Source organism: Procambarus clarkii, chromosome 52 (assembly GCF_040958095.1).
Source record: "Procambarus clarkii isolate CNS0578487 chromosome 52, FALCON_Pclarkii_2.0, whole genome shotgun sequence".
NCBI lineage: Eukaryota > Metazoa > Arthropoda > Malacostraca > Decapoda > Cambaridae > Procambarus > Procambarus clarkii.
This window is the reverse complement of record NC_091201.1, coordinates 31,964,401-31,983,006: the sequence shown is the minus strand read 5'-3', so window position 1 is coordinate 31,983,006 and position 18,606 is coordinate 31,964,401. Positions and strand designations below refer to the sequence as shown.

Genomic DNA, 18,606 nt, shown 5'->3' with positions numbered 1-18,606 from the left:
TTTTTTTTTTTTTTTTTTTTGTGAGATATATACAAGAGTTGTTACATTCTTGTACAGCCACTAGTACGCGTAGCGTTTCGGGCAGGTCCTTAATCCTATGGTCCCTGGAATACGATCCCCTGCCGCGAAGAATCGTTTTTTCATCCAAGTACACATTTTACTGTTGCGTTAAACAGAGGCTACAGTTAAGGAATTGCGCCCAGTAAATCCTCCCCGGCCAGGATACGAACCCATGACATAGCGCTCGCGGAACGCCAGGCGAGTGTCTTACCACTACACCACGGAGACTTCTATATATTTGCTACACTACAAGTTACACTTTGGAAGAGAACTTGAGTGTTAAGCTTTGACAGTCGGTTGTTTCTGACATATGACGGATTACTGAGAAGACGGGACACCACCAGCATAGCTCTCGTCCTGAAATTATACGTATGTAATTAACATAAACTGAAAATGCAGTTGTTACCCATAAAATATTTTAAAGAAAACCAAATAGTCTACCATAGAATTCTTAAAAGAAAACGAAGTGTAAACATTACCTTGGTGTTCGTCAGCTGCTGCTGTGGCTCCTCTCCTCCCTGGGTGGGCGCATCCGATCCCACGATCGTCGTCGCCCCTAACTCAACAACAACATCTCTCCTCCCTGGCAGCTGCTGTACGTGGTTCCTCTCCTCCCTGGCAGTTGCTGCTGTGGCTCCTCTCCTCCCTGGCAGCTGCTGCTGTGGCTCCTCTCCTCCCTGGCAGCTGCTGTACGTGGTTCCTCTCCTCCCTGGCAGCTGCTGCTGTGGTTCCTCTCCTCCCTGGCAGCTGCTGCTGTGGCTCCTCTCCTCCCTGGCAGCTGCTGCTGTGGCTCCTCTCCTCCCTGGCAACTGCTGCTGTGGCTCCTCTTCTTCCTGGCAACTGCTGCTGTGGCTCCTCTCCTCCCTGGCAGCTGCTGCTTGTAATCACCTACTTGTGCTTCCGGGGCTTGAGCTTGTGTTGCGTTCACTCTTCATATATGTAGACAGCAGCAGTTGGTGTCAGTGCACTAACAGGGTGTTAAGACAATCGTTTTAATTTTATTTTTCTTATTTGTTTATCAGACAATTTGCATGAAACTTATACACCTGACTGCACGTAAGCCTACCTGTAAGGGTGCCAATTTTGAAGGAAATGGGTTGATGTCAACATAAGCCACAGATGGCAGCACCTTAGACTTTATATTTTAATGATTTATTTTTCAAGTAATATAAACGACTTCAAACTCTTTCATTTTTATTCTATTTACATGAAACTTACACCCTATATGCAAAGTTTATGTCTCTAAAATCTTGGGCCGTTTTGTTTCCCTAAGTTCATTTATTGATTTCATAATAGCAATAAACATGATATATTTGCATAATTTTTTGGGGGAACTTTGACTATTTGTATTAGGAAAACTAAAGATGTTTTGGAAAATCACTGGCTCCAGATCCTTTATTATATAATAATAATAATAATAATTTTTATTTAGGAAAGGTACGTACATAAAGAGATTTTACAAAGTTTGTTGGCTTTATAGTTAGAATTAGTACATACAATGCCTAAAGCCACTATTACGCAAAGCGTTTCGGGCAGGAAAAACATTAATGACTAAAGCTTAAAACTAAAGGGTAAAAAGAATAAGATGTGTTGAGTACAAATAAAAATAGAGGTAAAAGAGGGGGGAACATTGTTGAAAAAGCAGCACAAATACAATTACAAATTATTACAGAAAATTACATTCAAACAGCGTTGATTTGAAAAACAACAAAAAAAAACAAAAAACATACATGGGTTGACAACAGAGGGGTAAGGTGGGTTACAGAGAATTTATTAGGTATAGCTTCGTTTTTAACTTAAACTGGTTGAGAGAGGTACTGTCTTTAACATGGTTGGGAAGGTCATTCCACATTCTGGGCCCCTTGATTTGTAGAGCATTTCTGGTTTGATTAAGTCGTACTCTAGGAATATCAAAACTGTATTTATTTCTGGTGTGGTGCTCATGGGTTCTGTTACAACCTTCTATGAAGCTTTTGAGATCAGGATTGGCATTATAGTTTAGCGTTTTATATATGTTTAATACACATGAGAGAATGTGCAGTGACTTAATGTCTAACATATTCAGAGATTTGAGTAGGGGTACCGAGTGATGTCTGGGGCCAGAATTGGATATTGTCCTAATAGCATTATATGCTAATGTGTCAGAAAAGTTTCATAGAATGATTATATCTGAAAAGGTGAAAGGTTTGAAATCACTTGAAAATGTGTAATATTTATTGAAAAAAAAAAATTAAATTTCATTTTCTATTAAGGTTGCAGTACTGAAACTTGGAACAATTGCAGCCCTTTTCATATACAACTAGTCAAAAAATATTGATTGACATTGAACAACTTTTCAAAAACTATCGATTGACCCCTTAAGTTAGGCTGGATTAACTTGTTGGGATTTATTAAGTTTGGTAAATTTTAAAAAATGTGTTATGTCATGGATATAAGGTGACCTGGCTCACTCACAACTGGAGTTCAGTACAGTCAGATCATACACAGGTGTTTTGACAAGTCTCATTTATGAAATGTTAAAGATGATGTGTTATGTTAACCTAGATTGGGTTTTATTATGTCAGTTTGGGTAAGGTAGGCTGTTATATATATTGTATATATTATATAATACTGTATGTAAAAAGATCCATCCTTGATCTGTCCTGTGTATAAAATGACATATCAGCTCTCAACCTAAGGTTCCTGGTTCAATCCCTATATTAAGGCAGAATCATTTAGGCAAAGTTTCCAGTGGTACCTCAGCTTACGAATTTAATCCATTCCCCATAGACAGTGCGTAAGCCAAAAATTCGCAAACTGAAGCGAATTTCCCCTAAGAAATAATGAAGATTGAATTAATCCATTCCAGACTTCCTAAAAAAAAACTTCAAAGTAAATTTTATACCTAATTTACCCAAATCTTCAGTACTAAAGTATGTACAAGTTATTACTTACCTTTACTGATGACTTGTTGGCGTATGGAAGACAGTGAGGAGGGGGGAGGAGAAGAGGTGTTACTGTTTGGAAGGGGAACTCCCCTTCCATTATAACATCAGGCGGTAAAGATTTTTCTGGAGTGCTTTCTCTGGCACATTTTGCCTGCATACCACTAGGTCCTGGTTTTGATTTTTCTCACAACAGAACGATCCTTTGAAGATTGTTTTTCCCTTCGTTGTAACACTTGTCTGTAGTGAGGCATCACATTTTCAATAAAAAGGTTAATGCAACAGCCTACTACAGCTTGCTCTGGGTGAGTCGATTCAACAAAAGTTTGCATTTCTTCCCACAGCCTACACCACTTCCTAATTGTTGAGGATGGGACATTCTCTACTGCCTCCTCCTCCCCTGAAGACATTTCCTCAGCTGCCTCTTGTTGCTGCTCCTTTTGAAGGAGCTAGGAGTTCTTCGGTGGTCAATTCTTTGCTGTGTTCCTCCTCCAACTCCACCATCAATAATTTCTTGTTTTTCCTCTATGGTCATTCTCGCATGTGTTTTCTTGGCTTGAACCTTACCACTGGCTTTCTTGGAATGCATGGCAAGATATATACTGTAATAACAAATTTTATGTTCAAATAGCCAAAAATCCGAAAAATTGTAATACTTTACAAAGAATTCAGGCACGATTGTCACTAGGCGGGAGGCACTGGTAAACTGAGGTGCAAACGCCGAACGAACAAGACCAACAGGATTCCCGATTTCTGAAAACCAGGAACTAAACCTATATGCAAATAGAGTTTAATCAAATTTATACAGGCATTTCATGCATGATTCATTTTATTATTAAAGTTGTATATGATTTTAAGATAAGCTGGGTTGGAGATAACAAACACAACATAAAGGAGCTGCTTTAGGTATCCTGGAGAGCAATGCATTTCTGACATCAGGTGAGTGAGGAAGGTTAGTGGGTGCTCAGGATGATGGGTGACCTGGGATTTCATCTGGTGGTGGTCGGGCAAATTAAAGTTAGGAGTGTTCACCTGCTTCAACAATCATTTACCCTGTTTGTCACAGGGTTTATTTTTCCTTGAGGAAGTCACTTGTTTTGTTCCTAAAGTTTCTGGTATTTTTTCTCGGTTTAGGTGCATCTCTGATCTCCAAGCTCCCCTCGTTTGGGTACATCTCTGATCCCCAAGCTCCCCTCGTTTAGGTACATCTCTGATCTGCAAGCACCCCTCATTTGGATTCATCTCTGATCCTTGAGGACCCCTCATTTGGGTACATCTCCGATACCTGAGCTCCCCTCGCTTGGGCACATCTCTGATCCCTGAGCTCCCCTTGCTTGGGCACATCTCTGATTCCCAAACTTCCCCCATTTCGTAGAGAGAACCAGATTCTGGTTCTGGCTCCTGGTATGCAGTGTACCAACGTGTAGGCTCAGGTGAGGTACTAAGGGATATTCCTTCCCTGAAAATATATAATACTGTACATACATTAAATGCAAATATTGTAAAGGTAAGGTATTCAATTCTTGATTTTCAGGATATTAATAATTTAATGCCAAGACTACACTCTTAACACAAGTGTCTTTATATTCCAGATTAAATTTTTTCTGTTTTATAACTATCGTGTGAGTGGGTGTTGTGACTGCAAGTAAATAAAGCTGTCACTGTAAGGGCTCTGCCACACCTGCTGGTCTCTCGTGCTCCCAAGATGAGGACTCTGCAGCACTTGCTGGCCTCTCGTGCTGGCATTCATGCTCTGAAGCCATTTAGGTATGTTTTATGTTAAATATCTATTCATTCTACCTGTTGTTTGTTCATATTTTCCTATAAGTAATAGAGGATAAGGCATAAAGAAAATTCTTGAACATTTCACATTTAAATGTAAAGGCTTCAACTTTACAGAAATGTGTGTAATGTGAATCACCTGCAACAAAATAATGTGTCCAGTTCTATATATTCAACAAGTGATATATTCAATAAAATATACAGTACAACCCTGATTCAATTAACTATATGGGATCAACCCCAATTCGTTACTGTGAAGGATTTGTTACAACTGGAGATCTCTCTGGGATGCATTTCCCACTCCCTATGAGCTAATTTCACTTAACAAAATTTTAATTTTAACCCATAATATAATAGACAACTACTAAATAAACAGGTGTGCAAAAAAATTTAACCACATCTATCTTATTTCTCATGCCCCCAGCCTCAAACTCATTTTCAAAAGGAAGCCGTGCCATACCTGAGTGAATGAAAACCTTATCAATTCAAAATTAAAACAAATCTTGTAATGTTTCTTGTAATGTTGAATCCATCTAGTTACCATTCATGTGTTAAGTGTTACTATTCATACCTAATACAGTATTTCCCACACATTATGGGCTGATTTCACTGAGCAAAATTATAATTTTTACCTGTGATATATTCAATGTAATATATTCAATTGAAGGGCAACAACCAAAAGAACCTGTCTGTAAAGAGATTTAACCACACCTAGCATATTTCACACACCCAAGCCTTGAAATTTAATTTTCAAGGGAAAAACAGCCCACACATTACTGAACAAAAACCTCTGCAACTGGAAATAAAAAAGAACCATAGAACTTGGTTTTAAATATGCTCAGTGTCTTTCCCAAGGTCCCCAAATGTTTCTTGTAATGTTGCCTCCATCTGTGAACTTGGTTCCTACAGTCTTAGCAAATCCACACAATCCTCTGCTTCAGCGAACTTTTGTTCGTCAAATTGGGTGAGTAAATCTGGCATGGAAAGTGTGTTCTGACTGGTTATTCACCAATCGAGGTTTGCTGAATCAAGGTTCCACTGTACAGAATATAAAAAACAAAGTTATTGGGTTAATGTACAAAGTATAACTATGTTATTGGCATTTGTCAGTTTAATACATTCATTACAGTACAGTACTGTACAGTATTTGATTTCATTGTATAATGATAAACTTCATAATTATAACTAAAATAAGTGTGACAGGAGAAAAGTAAATAATAAAAGGAACACTATTTTCACATGTTGCAGTATTTGTTATTGGTCATCAGGAACTCTTTTTGGCAAAGACCAGCTACCTAGTACTATACTGTATTTTCTCTTCCTAGAAATGTACGTATAAGGGATCTTGCAAATTCCACTACCACCAGTACACTAGATAATGAATCAAGCACATCAAGTTCAGATGAATCCAATGGTAGCTCAAGTTCAAATGGATACAGCACCAATGACACAAAATCAAATTCTACATATGTTGCAGAAGAGGTAGCAAAGTTTCGAGCACTGGCAGACTCGTGGTGGGATTTACATGGTGATTTCAAGCCTTTACATTCTATGAATAGATTAAGGTAATTAATGAATGTTTTTGAAAGCTGTATATAGATGCTAATAAATAGACTAGTCATTAAATTAAGTGCAATTTATTGATTAGAGAAAAAATTATATTTTAAAATTTGTACAATAAAAATTAGTCTTTTGTACAGTACATGATAAGCACCTCTCTAAGTAGATCATTCAGTTTCTCCCAAAGTATGTTTCATGTGTCTGTAAATGGGAATATACAAAGAGAAAGTGATGTACAGCACTACACTACTGTATAGGGAATTTTCAGTCATCCCTGTTGGATCATTTAAGTTCTGAGGAGACGGTGGAAATGCTCAGTCCAACCTGGAATGACTTCCACTGGTCAATCCATAACATTTTGAAGACATTTTGAGCCCTCTCTTGGCATCACTAGCTAATTACTGCCAACAAAGTTTTTTGCTAACTACATTGTTGAACTGTGTGTAGGTGGAGCCCAAGATGCATGGTCTTATTTCCAATAGACAGTTATAGGTTAGGACTTAAAAGTAAGCACTCAAAATGTGAACAAAGTCATAAGAAAATGTTTTCCCATTCTCATTGTCTAGAACAGAAAGCCTTTTAGGCATATCGAGGTTCCTCTCATCATCCTGTCCCAGGATGCTACTCACAACAGTTGCCTAACTCCTGGATTCTTATTTACTGCTGGGGAAAGAGAGGCATCAGGTGAAATGCAACTTGCCCAATCGTCTCTGTTCTGCTGTGGAAATCAAACCCAGAATCTTGTGAGTGTGAATTAACTCACTGATCATTGCACTCGAGACTTACATCTATGGATTGGAGACATGGAATACAGGCCTAGGAAGACACTTCCTAGATCTGGTTAGTGTAATTAATAACCAATGGCTAGATCTGCAGTACATATGACAGGAGCGATGTAGAGGGTCTGGGCGGGTGAAACAATACCATGACAAAAGGGCAAGGATTTAAAAAAGTATCACAAAGCAGCAACCTGAAAGCACAAAATAGGTCATGAATTGAAAACACCTTTTTAGAACCACAATTAGCGGGATATGTAAAAATGTCTTGCTATAGGTTAGGATACATGTAGGCTTGATGGGTTTTGCCAGGGCCTGAATCATTGTGGTGCTGCCATTTGGGGGTGACCACTATGCTTGTCTTTGGTGACTTCCAAGCACCCTGAACACTGAAATGAAGAGTATATTTCAACCAGATCCCTTTGATAATATGGATCCCTTTTTTTATATGCTGTATCACTCCTGTGTTGGCCTAATTACAGCATATTGATGTTATCGAACAGTGTTACATAATCTAAAAAACAATCTAATAATAAGTATACAGTATTGTAGTGTATATTTATATGAAGTGATAGATCTATAGGGGAATGGTAGAATAACTTGCTTAGAAAGGAGCTTTTCATGTGCTCAAATTTGTATTATTATTATTTTTATCACTTTAATTAATCAACTTTTAATGCTTTTCATCATATAAAATTATACTGTACACTGTATCTTGGACTATTCCATTTTGCTTTAAAGGGTGTCGATGATTCGAGAAGGCTTAGTACAATCACGCATTGCTAAACCAGAACATGTTGATGGCCCCAGACCACTAACAGGATTAAAGATTCTTGATGTAGGATGTGGCGGTGGGATTCTGTGTGAGGTAAGAAAAGTTTTGCAAAATACTATAATAATAATTATTAGTATTATTTTATTATATATTACTAAATATAATTATTATTATGTTTAAAGAATAATTATTACTGTTTAAGAAGTACTGTTATGTAAAGTACTGTACAGGTAAAACTGTTTGTGCAAGGGTTATTGAAAGCAGATAACATTCTGTGATGTTACTGGCACATTGTGCATAGTAGGATGAAGAATGTTTGAGGGATCATTTGAGGTATTAACATACATTATGTGGTTAATAAATGAAGCAGGGTGTATGATACAAGAGATATTACGTACTGATTTAATGGCTGCTAATAACTGCGTCCTCATTCATCCCTCAAAGTACGGCTTGCATAAACATTTTCAACCTAACTACATAAAAAAAAATTAATTTTTTTATGATGGATCTGTACTTTTAAAAGTGCAGTATTGAAAATGACAAAAAATAAATACAGTATCTGCCCCTATTTTAGTCTGGGCATTTAGTTTAGTCACTATACCATCTGGCATTCATCAGCATTATGTTGTGATGGGAGCCAGGACAAAACAAATTTTGTTTCCTTCAAAACAATATAATACAATATAATACTAATATAATTTAATATAATACATTATATTAAAAAGTAAGGTTTATGAAACCTAGCACTTAGAAACCAGTATGAAAAAGTATGAAACCAGTATGAAAAAGTATGAAACCAGTATGAAAAAAGTAAAGAGAGTACGAAAATATACAGTACAGTATGTACATTATATTCCGTAAAGATCTTTATTTTGGTCTAATTGCAGTCATTGTCATTTACTGATAGAGGCTCAGTAGAGGCTCAGGAGAATTATTAGTTTAGAGTCTGACTCGAAACTAATAATTCATTTTGTTGGAAGGAGGACAGGCAGCCATTTTTTGTGTGTGTGTGTATTTATATATATATATTTATTTATTTATTTATTTATTTATTAGGCTTATATCAAGGTTTTCTCCCCCTCCCCCCACTCCAAGGTCGAACTACAGTGACACCGCAGCTTACAAATGCCCCTGTTTATGAACTTTTTGGGTTACAAGCCCAATTTTTTTGTAAATTTTAAGCTTTCGAGGTTATGAGCTTTGCCTCAGGAAACAAAGTTTGTTGATATGCGTATGGCCAACTTAGCATGTGGTGGCAAGGCGATCATGCCTCAGTTTAACAGTGCCTCCCGCCTAGTGACAATCGCACCTGAATTCTTTGTAAAGAATTACAGTTTTTTGGGATTTTTGAGTATTTGAACATAAAAGTTGTTTTTATATATCTAGCAGTAGGTTCCAAGAAACCCAGTGGTAAGGTTCAAGCCAAGAAAACAAATGTGAGAATGACCATAGAGGAAAAACAAGAGATCATTCGTAAACATGAAAATGGTACACAGGTTGTTGAACTAGCTAGGCAGTACAACATATCTATGTCAATGATATGCACTGTACTTGCTAAGAAAAAGGACATTGTGAGTGCTAAAGTGGCAAAAGGCATATCAACAATCACAAAACAAAGAATACAAACACTTGAGGATGTTGAAAAGTTATTAATTTGGATACACAACAAGGAGTTAGCAGGCAATAGGCAAGTTAAAGGCAAGCAGGGAATGGTGTGAGAAATTTAGAAAAAGAGGTGGTATTCATAGTGTTGTGAGGTATGGGGAGGCTGTCAGCTCAGACAAACCAGCGGCTGAAAAATTTATTGACGAATTTAAAGATTTGGAAGGGGACTCCCCATCCAAACACTAACATCACTCCTCATCTTTCCACCCCTCCTGACTGTCTTCCTTATGCCAACAAGAGTCATCAGTAAAGGTAAATAATAACTTGTACTTTAGTACTGAAGATTTGGGTGAATTAGGTATAAAATTTTCTTTGAAGTTAATTTTTGGGGGAGTCTGGAATGGATTAATTCAATTTACATTATTTCTTATGGGAAAATTCGCTTCAGTTTACAAATATTTGGCTTACGAGGTCTCTGGGAACAAATTAAATTTGTAAGCTGAGGTACCACTGTACTGACCTTGCCCAGGATGCACCCCACAACAATTGGCTAACTCCTGGGTAGCTATTTGCTGCTAGATGAACAGAGGCATTGGGTGAAAGAAACTGTGACCAACCATTTCTGTCCTGCCCAGAATTTGATCCAGGGATTCCCAATTGTGAATTGAGAAAGGAACCAACTGTGCTACCAAGACCCATATTATTTTGTGTCCATCCATGACTGCTGGAAGACACAATTGGAGCTATTGAACCATATGAGTATTCAGACAGACAAAACATACCTATTCATTTGATGGCAATCTTATTGAAGTAAACTATCTGTTTACTTCACTTCCCAGTTTACTATCCAATTATCCATTATGATGTCGCATTTTGAGGGATTTATGTTATGAGTTACATTTGTCATCACTCATCTTACACACTTGCAGCCTCTAGCGAGACTGGGAGCAAGAGTTACTGGTGTGGATGCTGCTGAGGAGAACATCTCTGTTGCTAGATTACATGCTGACCAAGATTCAAGAGTTCAGCAAAATGTTGAGTGAGTTTCTGCATATACTTTCTATTGCAATTAAATGAAATACTGTATCTGTGCATTAATATGTTGTATACCAAATTTTCATTATGCAGTATTTTCTAGTATATGGTACCATGCAAAAACTGTTTTCAATTACAATACAGTACTTAGTAGAGTACAGTGGTACCTCGGAATGCGATTGTCCCTGTATGCGAGGTTTTCGGAAGGCGAGCAGTATTTACTCCAAAAATTTGTCTCAGAAGGCGAGGGTTACTTCGGGACGCGAGTTTGTTGATACGCGTACAGGCCGACCTAGCGCGTGGTGGTTCGGCGATCGTCGCCCCTCCGCCCGCCGCCCCTCCGCCCGCCGCCCCTCCGCCCGCTGCCCCTCCGCCCGCCGCCCCTCAGTTTACCATTGTCTCGCGCTCAGTGACTACCCCCACATCAATTCTTCTCGCGGATTTTCAGTGTTTTGTTTGATTTTTGGTGATTTGTCTATACAATTTGTTATTATATATCTCACCATGGGTCCCAAGAAAGCCAGTGGTAAGGATAAAGGCCAGAAGCTCATGTGAGGATGAAAATAGAGGAGAAACAAGAGATCATTCGGAAGCATGAGAACGGTACACGTGTTGTTGAACTTTGTAGGCAGTACAACAAAGCCACATCAACAATATGCACTATACTTAAGAAGAAAAATAAGATTATGGGTGCTAAAGTGGCAAAAGGAGTAAGAACATTAACGGCATAAAGACCACAAATACAGTACTTGAAGAAGTGGAAAAGTTGTTATTAATTTGGATACACGACAAGGAGTTGAGGGGTGATAGTGTTTCGGAGGCCATTATTTGTGAGAAAGCCAGGGTGTTGTACGAAGACCTTCTAAAGAATACCCCTGCAACGAGTGATGCAGATAAGAAAGAGTTTAAGGCAAGCAGGGGCTGGTTTGAAAAATTTAGAAAGAGAAGTGGTATCCATAGTGTTACAAGGCATGGGGTTATGTGATGTGATTATGGAAGGGGACTCCCCTTCCAAACAGTAACTCCTCTCCTCCTCCCCCCCTCCTCACCATCTTCCATACGCCTACAGCACTCGACAGCAAGGTAAGTAATAACTGGAACACAGTTTTGTAGGTTTATTTAGATGAATTAGGTAAATTAGGTATAAAAATTTAGTTTGATGTGGGGTTTTTGGGGTAGTCAGGAACGGATTAATTCATTTCCCTTTATTTCTTATGGGGAAATTAACTTCGGAATGCGAGTTTTCGGAAGGCGAGGCGTCTCCAGGAACGGATTAAACTCGTATTCTGAGGTATGCCTGTACTGTTATTTTTGTTTCAAGCCTAGCATCATATGATATGGGTTTAGTCATGTGTGTATTTTCTTAGTTTCTGCAAGCAGGTTTCCAGTGTTTCTTAACACTCATTGTATTGATTTGAAAATGAAATAAAATCATTTTGAGGAAAACTGGTTGTCCCCCATGCTCTCTTGTTTTGTCCTGATTTTTCCAGTGTTGTCTTGGGTTATTTTCTGACTAATATGAGTCAGATAACTTCTTGCTACTATGTTGGCAGTGTTGGTACTGACATCTGGTAATAGTTTTGGGTAGCAGGGAGGTGGTCCAAATAGTAGAAAAGCAATACTTTGCAGTCTATTTGAGCCTTGTGTATTGCTTGGAAGGGGGTTTTGAGAGTACAAGGAGGAGGAACCTTTCACAGATCATTCCATGCTGGATTGAGGTTTTCTCTGCCATCTCCCTTCCATAACTATAATCCAGCAAGGGCATTTGAACAAATCTCTACTGTCCTGTAAGTATCAAACTAACCTGGCTGTATCTGGTCCTGTCCTTAGGAAGAGCAAGAGATTGCCTAAGGGATCAATCTGGTGGCTTGTGTTGAAAGAAGCTGTTCTATAGTACTCCCAAAGCCTTATTTTTAACCTTCATTAAACATTTAATTCAGAAGTCAAACGTAGGTGGAAAACTGATTGTTGTATGTAGTTGATCATGGGAGCAATGTAATATTTTACTTAGAGTACCGGCAGTATATTTATTTTTTTTTACTAGCCCTCTTAAATATTATTTTTAGATATATAAATGGAACGATAGAAGAATTCAAGCAGAACAGTGATGATAAGTACGATGCAGTGATTGCCTCTGAAGTGTTGGAACATGTTGCTGCTACCAATTTCTTTATTCAGTCCTGTGTAGACACACTCAAGGTTAGTAAATTTTATCATTAAATTCATCTCAAATTGCTTTATACTGTATTGGGTAACTGTGAGTTATCTATATTTAGTGACATATCATATGCATATTCCAGCATTCAGGGAAGAAAAGATGACAAAGTATACGAAATATCAAAATACAAAACCTAAAATAACATGAATAACTCTAAATGTGTTTAGAGCTAAATTAGTTCAAGGAAATTAATGTGAACTCAAAATAAAAGTAAATGATGATACAGTCCCTACATTTCCCTTGTTATAACTTGTAATAAAGTTGTTACATCTTGTTATAAACTTTTTAAGACATGTTAGAAAGTTGTTCAAACATTGTAGCAACGTCGTAGTTTTTTGTCGTGTGTTTGGCGGGGAGAAGTAGCATATTCACTTTAATACATTTGGAATTTGTGGCATATGAATAATTATATTTTCTCTCTTTACAAGTTTACTAGATTAATTTCAGACACTATTATCATTGTCACATAACTACTAAAAGCTGTGTGTTATATCTTCTACAGCCAGGTGGATCGTTTTTCTTGACAACCATAAATAAGACGACATGTGCTTGGCTTGGTGCTATTGCTGTTGCTGAGCGTGTGCTTCATATAGTTCCTCCTGGAACTCATGACTGGAATAAGTTTGTTCCTCATCAAGACCTTCTTTTTATGCTTGAAAAAAGTTAGTGTTATTTCTTGTCAATATTTAAATTTTATTTAATTACTCTATATGTACTGTACAGTGAAACCTCGGCTTACGAATCCCCCTCTTTACAAACTTTTCAGGTTACAAGCCCAATTTCTTTGTAAAATCTGAATCGGGTTACGAACTTTGCCTCGGGAAACGATGTTTGTTGATGGACATATGGCCGACCTAGCGGGTGGTCACAGCGATCGCGCCTCAGTTTACCAGTGCCTCCCGCCTAGTGACAATCACACCCGAATTCTTTGTAAAGAATTTCAGTGTTTTTTTGGATTTTGGGGTATTTGAGCATAAGTTATTATAATATATGTTGCCGTGCTTCCCAAGAAAGTCAGTGGTAAGGTTGAAGCCAAGAAAACATGTGAGAATGACCATAGAGGAAAAACGAGATCATTCGTAAACACGAATATGGTACACGGTTGTTGAACTACCTAGGGAGTACAACAAATCTGTGTCAACGATATGCACTGTATTTGCTAAAAAAAAGACATTGAGTGCTAAAGTGGCAAAAGGCATATCAACAATCACAAAACAAAGAACACAAACACTTTGATTTGGGTGATTTAAGTATAAAATTTACTTTGAAGTTAATTTTTTGGGGAGTGTGGAACAGATTAATTCAATTTATATTATTTCTTAGGGGAAAATTTCTTAGGGGCCTCGTAGCCTGGTGGATAAGGGGCCTCGTAGCCTGGTGGATAGCGCGCAGGACTTGTAATTCTGTGGCGCGGGTTCGATTCTCGCACGAGGCAGAAACAAATGGGCAAAGTTTCTTTCACCCTGAATGCCCCTGTTACCTAGCAGTAAATAGGTACCTGGGAGTTAGTCAGCTGTCACGGGCTGCTCCCTGGGGGTGGAGGCCTGGTCGAGGACCGGGCCGCGGGGACACTAAAGCCCCGAAATCATCTCAAGATAACCTCAAGATAACTTGAAGATGTTGAAAAGTTATTATTAATTCAGCCAGAGCAAACTGTAGTAGGCCTTTATGTTAACCTTTTTAATGACAATGTGATGTCTCACTTCAGGCAAGTATTCAAGTGTTACAAAGTAGGGAAAAACAAGTGTCACTACACAGGTTTATAGCGAGAAAAACAAGCAGTGAGCCACAAGCGGGTCCTAGTGGTATGTAGGGAAAACGTGACTGTGTGTACCCCAGAGAAGTCATGAAGAGTCAACAATTAACGTAAGCAATGACTTGTACATATTCTAGTACTAAAGATTTGGGTGAATTAAGTATAAAATTTACTTTGAAGTTAATTTTTTGGGGAGTGTGGAATAGATTAATTCAATTTATATTATTTCTTAGGGGAAAATTTCACATCAGTTTACGAATTTTCGGCTTACGAACTGTCTCTGGGAATGGATTAAATTCATAAGCTGAGGTATCACTGTATTATGAAGTAAGTAATTATCAGAAGAAGGCACCAAGCTGGAAAGACTATGTAGCACCGTGATATGTATTATGAAGTAAAAAAATTTTTACTGCAGTTTCCTTAGGTGTATTACTTTGCGAATACCTGTATTTAATAAATTGTCTGTGGTATCTGTGCTCTGTTTTGGTGATGTCTGCTGTGCATCTCGGTAATTTATGGCAAACATTTTAATTCTAATTTATCACAAAAGATTAAATTTATATTTTATTATAATCTGATGTATCTAACTTAATTTCATCTTTTTCATGACTCCAAATCCACACATCTGAAAATATTGTAAGTGACGACTTTTTGTTACTTCTTTTATTTTCAGAAGTGTTGATTGGGCGTCTGATTTTCAACCACATTATTGTGACTGGCTGTCTTTTTTTTTTTTTATGTTCATAGTTCTTAGCTCATAGCTCTACGTTCTTACAAATCTTGCTATCTTTTTTCACGTTCTTAGATTCTACTTGCTTGCTTGTGTGTGAATATAGTGATTGCCATTGCTTTAATCTTTGACTCTAGCTTTCCCTTTTTGGTAATTGTTGTTCTTTGTGGTGGTAGTTTCAGGTGTAATATTTTTTAGACATTTAAAATGCTTTCAAGTATTAAGACAATAAAATAAGCTTTCACACATTTGCAGAACTCAATATGCAGTATTTGTTAGATTACTTAAAAAGCACAGAAATATATTATGCATACAAATTCGGTAGTCTCAGGAAGCATATTCATGTGAGAATGTACAAGAAGATAATGATGGACAAGAAAGTACCAATTGGATAAATAATTTCAGGAATGAGATGTAATAAGTCACTAAATGATACTTCATTAATAATGAGTTTAGTCCCATAAGAACTGTTAGTGTGAACAATTATCACCATTTTCTTCACAGGGTAATATTAATAAATCAAATATTTTAAGATTTACATTCTATTTTGTCTGTTATGTCATACTATTGACATTCATATCAATATAGTATAATATATTCATATAAATATACTAGTACAGTGTTATTTGCAGGGTTTTGCATTCTTGTAACATTGTAACGACCGCTTACCCTGCCGTAATAACCGCGGCCTTTATTGTAATAACCCAATGTTCCCCAGTATTAATCCTGTTATCTTGTGATCTCTCATAATCGTACTATACGCTCTCTATTGATATTCTCCGTCTTTCTTCACTCAATACCCCAGCTTAACACTGTTACAGTCCAGCATGACCCCTCACTGGACTGCCACGTATGTAAGAGGAATATTAAATGAGGAAGATACACCAAGGACAAGGGTTATTCGCTTATTACTAATTATAAAATAAAAACCATTAAAGCACTGCCACCACCTTCCTGACCAACCATACCTGAATGTGTCAATCACCGATCCCCCAGGAAGGCAAGGAATCAGTAACCATGGGACTCCGGGTAATATGAATTTCAGTAATAAATTTTGGAAAATTAGTTTGTGTAATTTACGTTACTTATTTGAATCCAAGGGCAACTTTAGTATCTATTACTAGTAGGAGAACCTGGGGGCTTCCAATACAACACCTAAAAATGACAAAGTAGCAAAATATATCAAAGGGGAGTTAAGTGAATACCACTGGACAAGCTATACCATTTATTTTATGAAACATGTAAATTAAGACAATTTGAACACATCACCTATTCTATTTCCCTAGAGGCACAATGGGTATTTACCGAGGACACAAAACTCAAGTGCACTATACCTTAAATACCCGCACCACGGCCAAGATGTTGATGGCTGCCCTCAGCCCCGAGGATACGGGCTTGCGGCCCTGTTCCTAATACACTCCCAAGACACACTGATCAAATTTAGTTTTTCCAACTTATTGCTGGGAAGGATTACTCCTCCCACCATCTAATACAGCCCCAGGGCTCCACCCATTATTTTGGCACTGGCCAACCATTTAACACGTAGGCCTGAGGTCTGGCTCTCTAGGGCCAATAAGGACTTGGACCTTATCTCAGGCCAATCACCTTCACTGATCTGTCGTGGAAAGCTACATGAATTCCTGAAGATTGAGTCAGCTCTCCCCAGCTAGAGAAGGGGTACAAGGCGCGTCTATGGAGCCCAGGCACCTGCGAGCAATGTTTACAAAACTGATAATTTATGTTCAAGCCTGTCTCCTCTAAGATAGGAGTAGGGACATTTGACTCTGCCTGGTATGGGGAAGGCCGCTGCTGAGAGGGACAGAGAGGGATGAGAGGGGGGTGGAGAGGGAAATATCTGAGTGGGGAATTGAGTGGGAGAAGCCAAGGTATCCACGACCACCCTACCCTCAGGTCAACCTCTTGACCCTGACAAATGGGCGACAGGGGGGGGGGAAGAGGAGGAGACGAATGACGGCCAAGGGGAGGGGAGAAGGAAGGAGGGGAGAGGGAGAAGGAAAGGAGGGGAGAAGGGGAGGGAAAAGAGGGGAGAAGGGAGAACCAATGATCTGAGCCAACATAAGGATCACTATCATTGATCTTGTAAAAGTGTGTAACTAGTATAAACACTATGTAATGTATAAATTGGCATTTATCCAGTTAGTATCCAGTTGTTACTTGTCTCATTTATACTTTCAAAAACATTTTAGGTAATGAAAGATATTTGTTTTATTCCCTCAGATGGCTGTGTGACTCGTCTGGTTCATGGAATGGCATACAATCCCTTGGTAAACAAGTGGTCCTGGCTGTCTAATACATCAATCAATTATGCTGTTCATGCAGTTAAACAATGTGACGACAACTGGTGATGATAGGCTTCAAGATGACTGGAATTACGAAACATTACCGATTCCTTTCCCCTTAAAACTTAAACTTGTTCAGAATATTTAGGAAGAAATAAAGAATAAACATTTCTTAAAATCTGTAGATATGAATTTGAAATTCTGTACTGTATAGTACCTTTTTGACATATCGTCTTAAAACTAAAAGTTTGTGCTAATTTTCTTGTTTAAAAAGCAGTGTTTGTTTTATATTGTATATAGTCGTCCTGGAATGTATATTTTTCCTTGAATGCACATTATTTATTTGCCAGTAAAATGTTAAACATAAATATATACTGTAAAGACTTTTCTTACCATTTAATTTAACATTAGACGATGTGTTAAATATATGGGAATTAGCACATGATATGGACATGTTTTGGTGCATTGAAATAAGAATCTGTTGATTAAATAAAACACAAGTGTGCATTCTAAAAATATAATATAATTTAGGTCAGAAGACTGACAAATGCTTTTCAATATTGAAAAATGCAAGACCATGAATGTAGGACATAACAATGTACATCTCAACTATCATAGCACTACCTACCATGCAACAGATTGATGAAGAGAAAGTACCTAGGAGTTAGGATCCACCAGTCATTGAAAGTTGCACAACAAATGGGAGCATGTACAAAAAACTAACCAAACCTTAGAAATAGTCCAAACTCCAAAGACCCTTTGAATTCAAGGACAAAAAAAAAAAAAATAGAAATTTAACTGTATAAGTCTCGGGTGTGTCCCCATCTGAACTATTGTATCCAAGCTTAGAACTCTCTCCTTCAGAAGGACACGTCTGCTTCGGAGAATGTTCAACACAGTGACAAAATTATCCCAGAAATAAATTAACTCTTATACCAGGAACGGTGAAGGGTTACAGAATTAATAACGCAAATGAGACATGCCAGAGATGATCTCATCAGGACCTTTAAAATATTGAAGAATGTAGAGGATGTTAATCCAGACCACTTTTTTTTTTAAAAAAAAGGTCAAATGTATCTCGTACA

The 18,606-nt window shown here is 37.8% G+C and overlaps 1 protein-coding gene across 7 annotated transcripts; it reads left to right on the top strand.

Annotated features, from left to right (window-relative positions):
• The first annotated feature begins 410 nt into the window (after positions 1-410).
• Positions 411-17,893, top strand: LOC123763535 (ubiquinone biosynthesis O-methyltransferase). Of its 7 annotated transcripts, XM_045750675.2 has the most exons (9): positions 528-655; positions 4,119-4,417; positions 4,577-4,751; positions 6,092-6,331; positions 7,844-7,970; positions 10,412-10,521; positions 12,584-12,716; positions 13,238-13,397; positions 17,460-17,893. In XM_045750675.2, the coding sequence occupies exons 3-9, from the start codon at positions 4,690-4,692 to the stop codon at positions 17,585-17,587; spliced, it is 960 nt and encodes a 319-aa protein (XP_045606631.1). In that variant the 5' UTR covers positions 528-655; positions 4,119-4,417; positions 4,577-4,689; the 3' UTR covers positions 17,588-17,893. The 7 variants fall into 7 exon arrangements, with proteins under 7 accessions (XP_069160732.1, XP_045606629.1, XP_045606631.1 ...); XM_069304631.1 differs by lacking the exons at positions 528-655; positions 4,119-4,417 and adding an exon at positions 411-429; XM_045750673.2 differs by lacking the exon at positions 4,119-4,417 and having other exon boundaries at positions 523-655.
• The last annotated feature ends 713 nt before the right edge of the window (positions 17,894-18,606 follow it).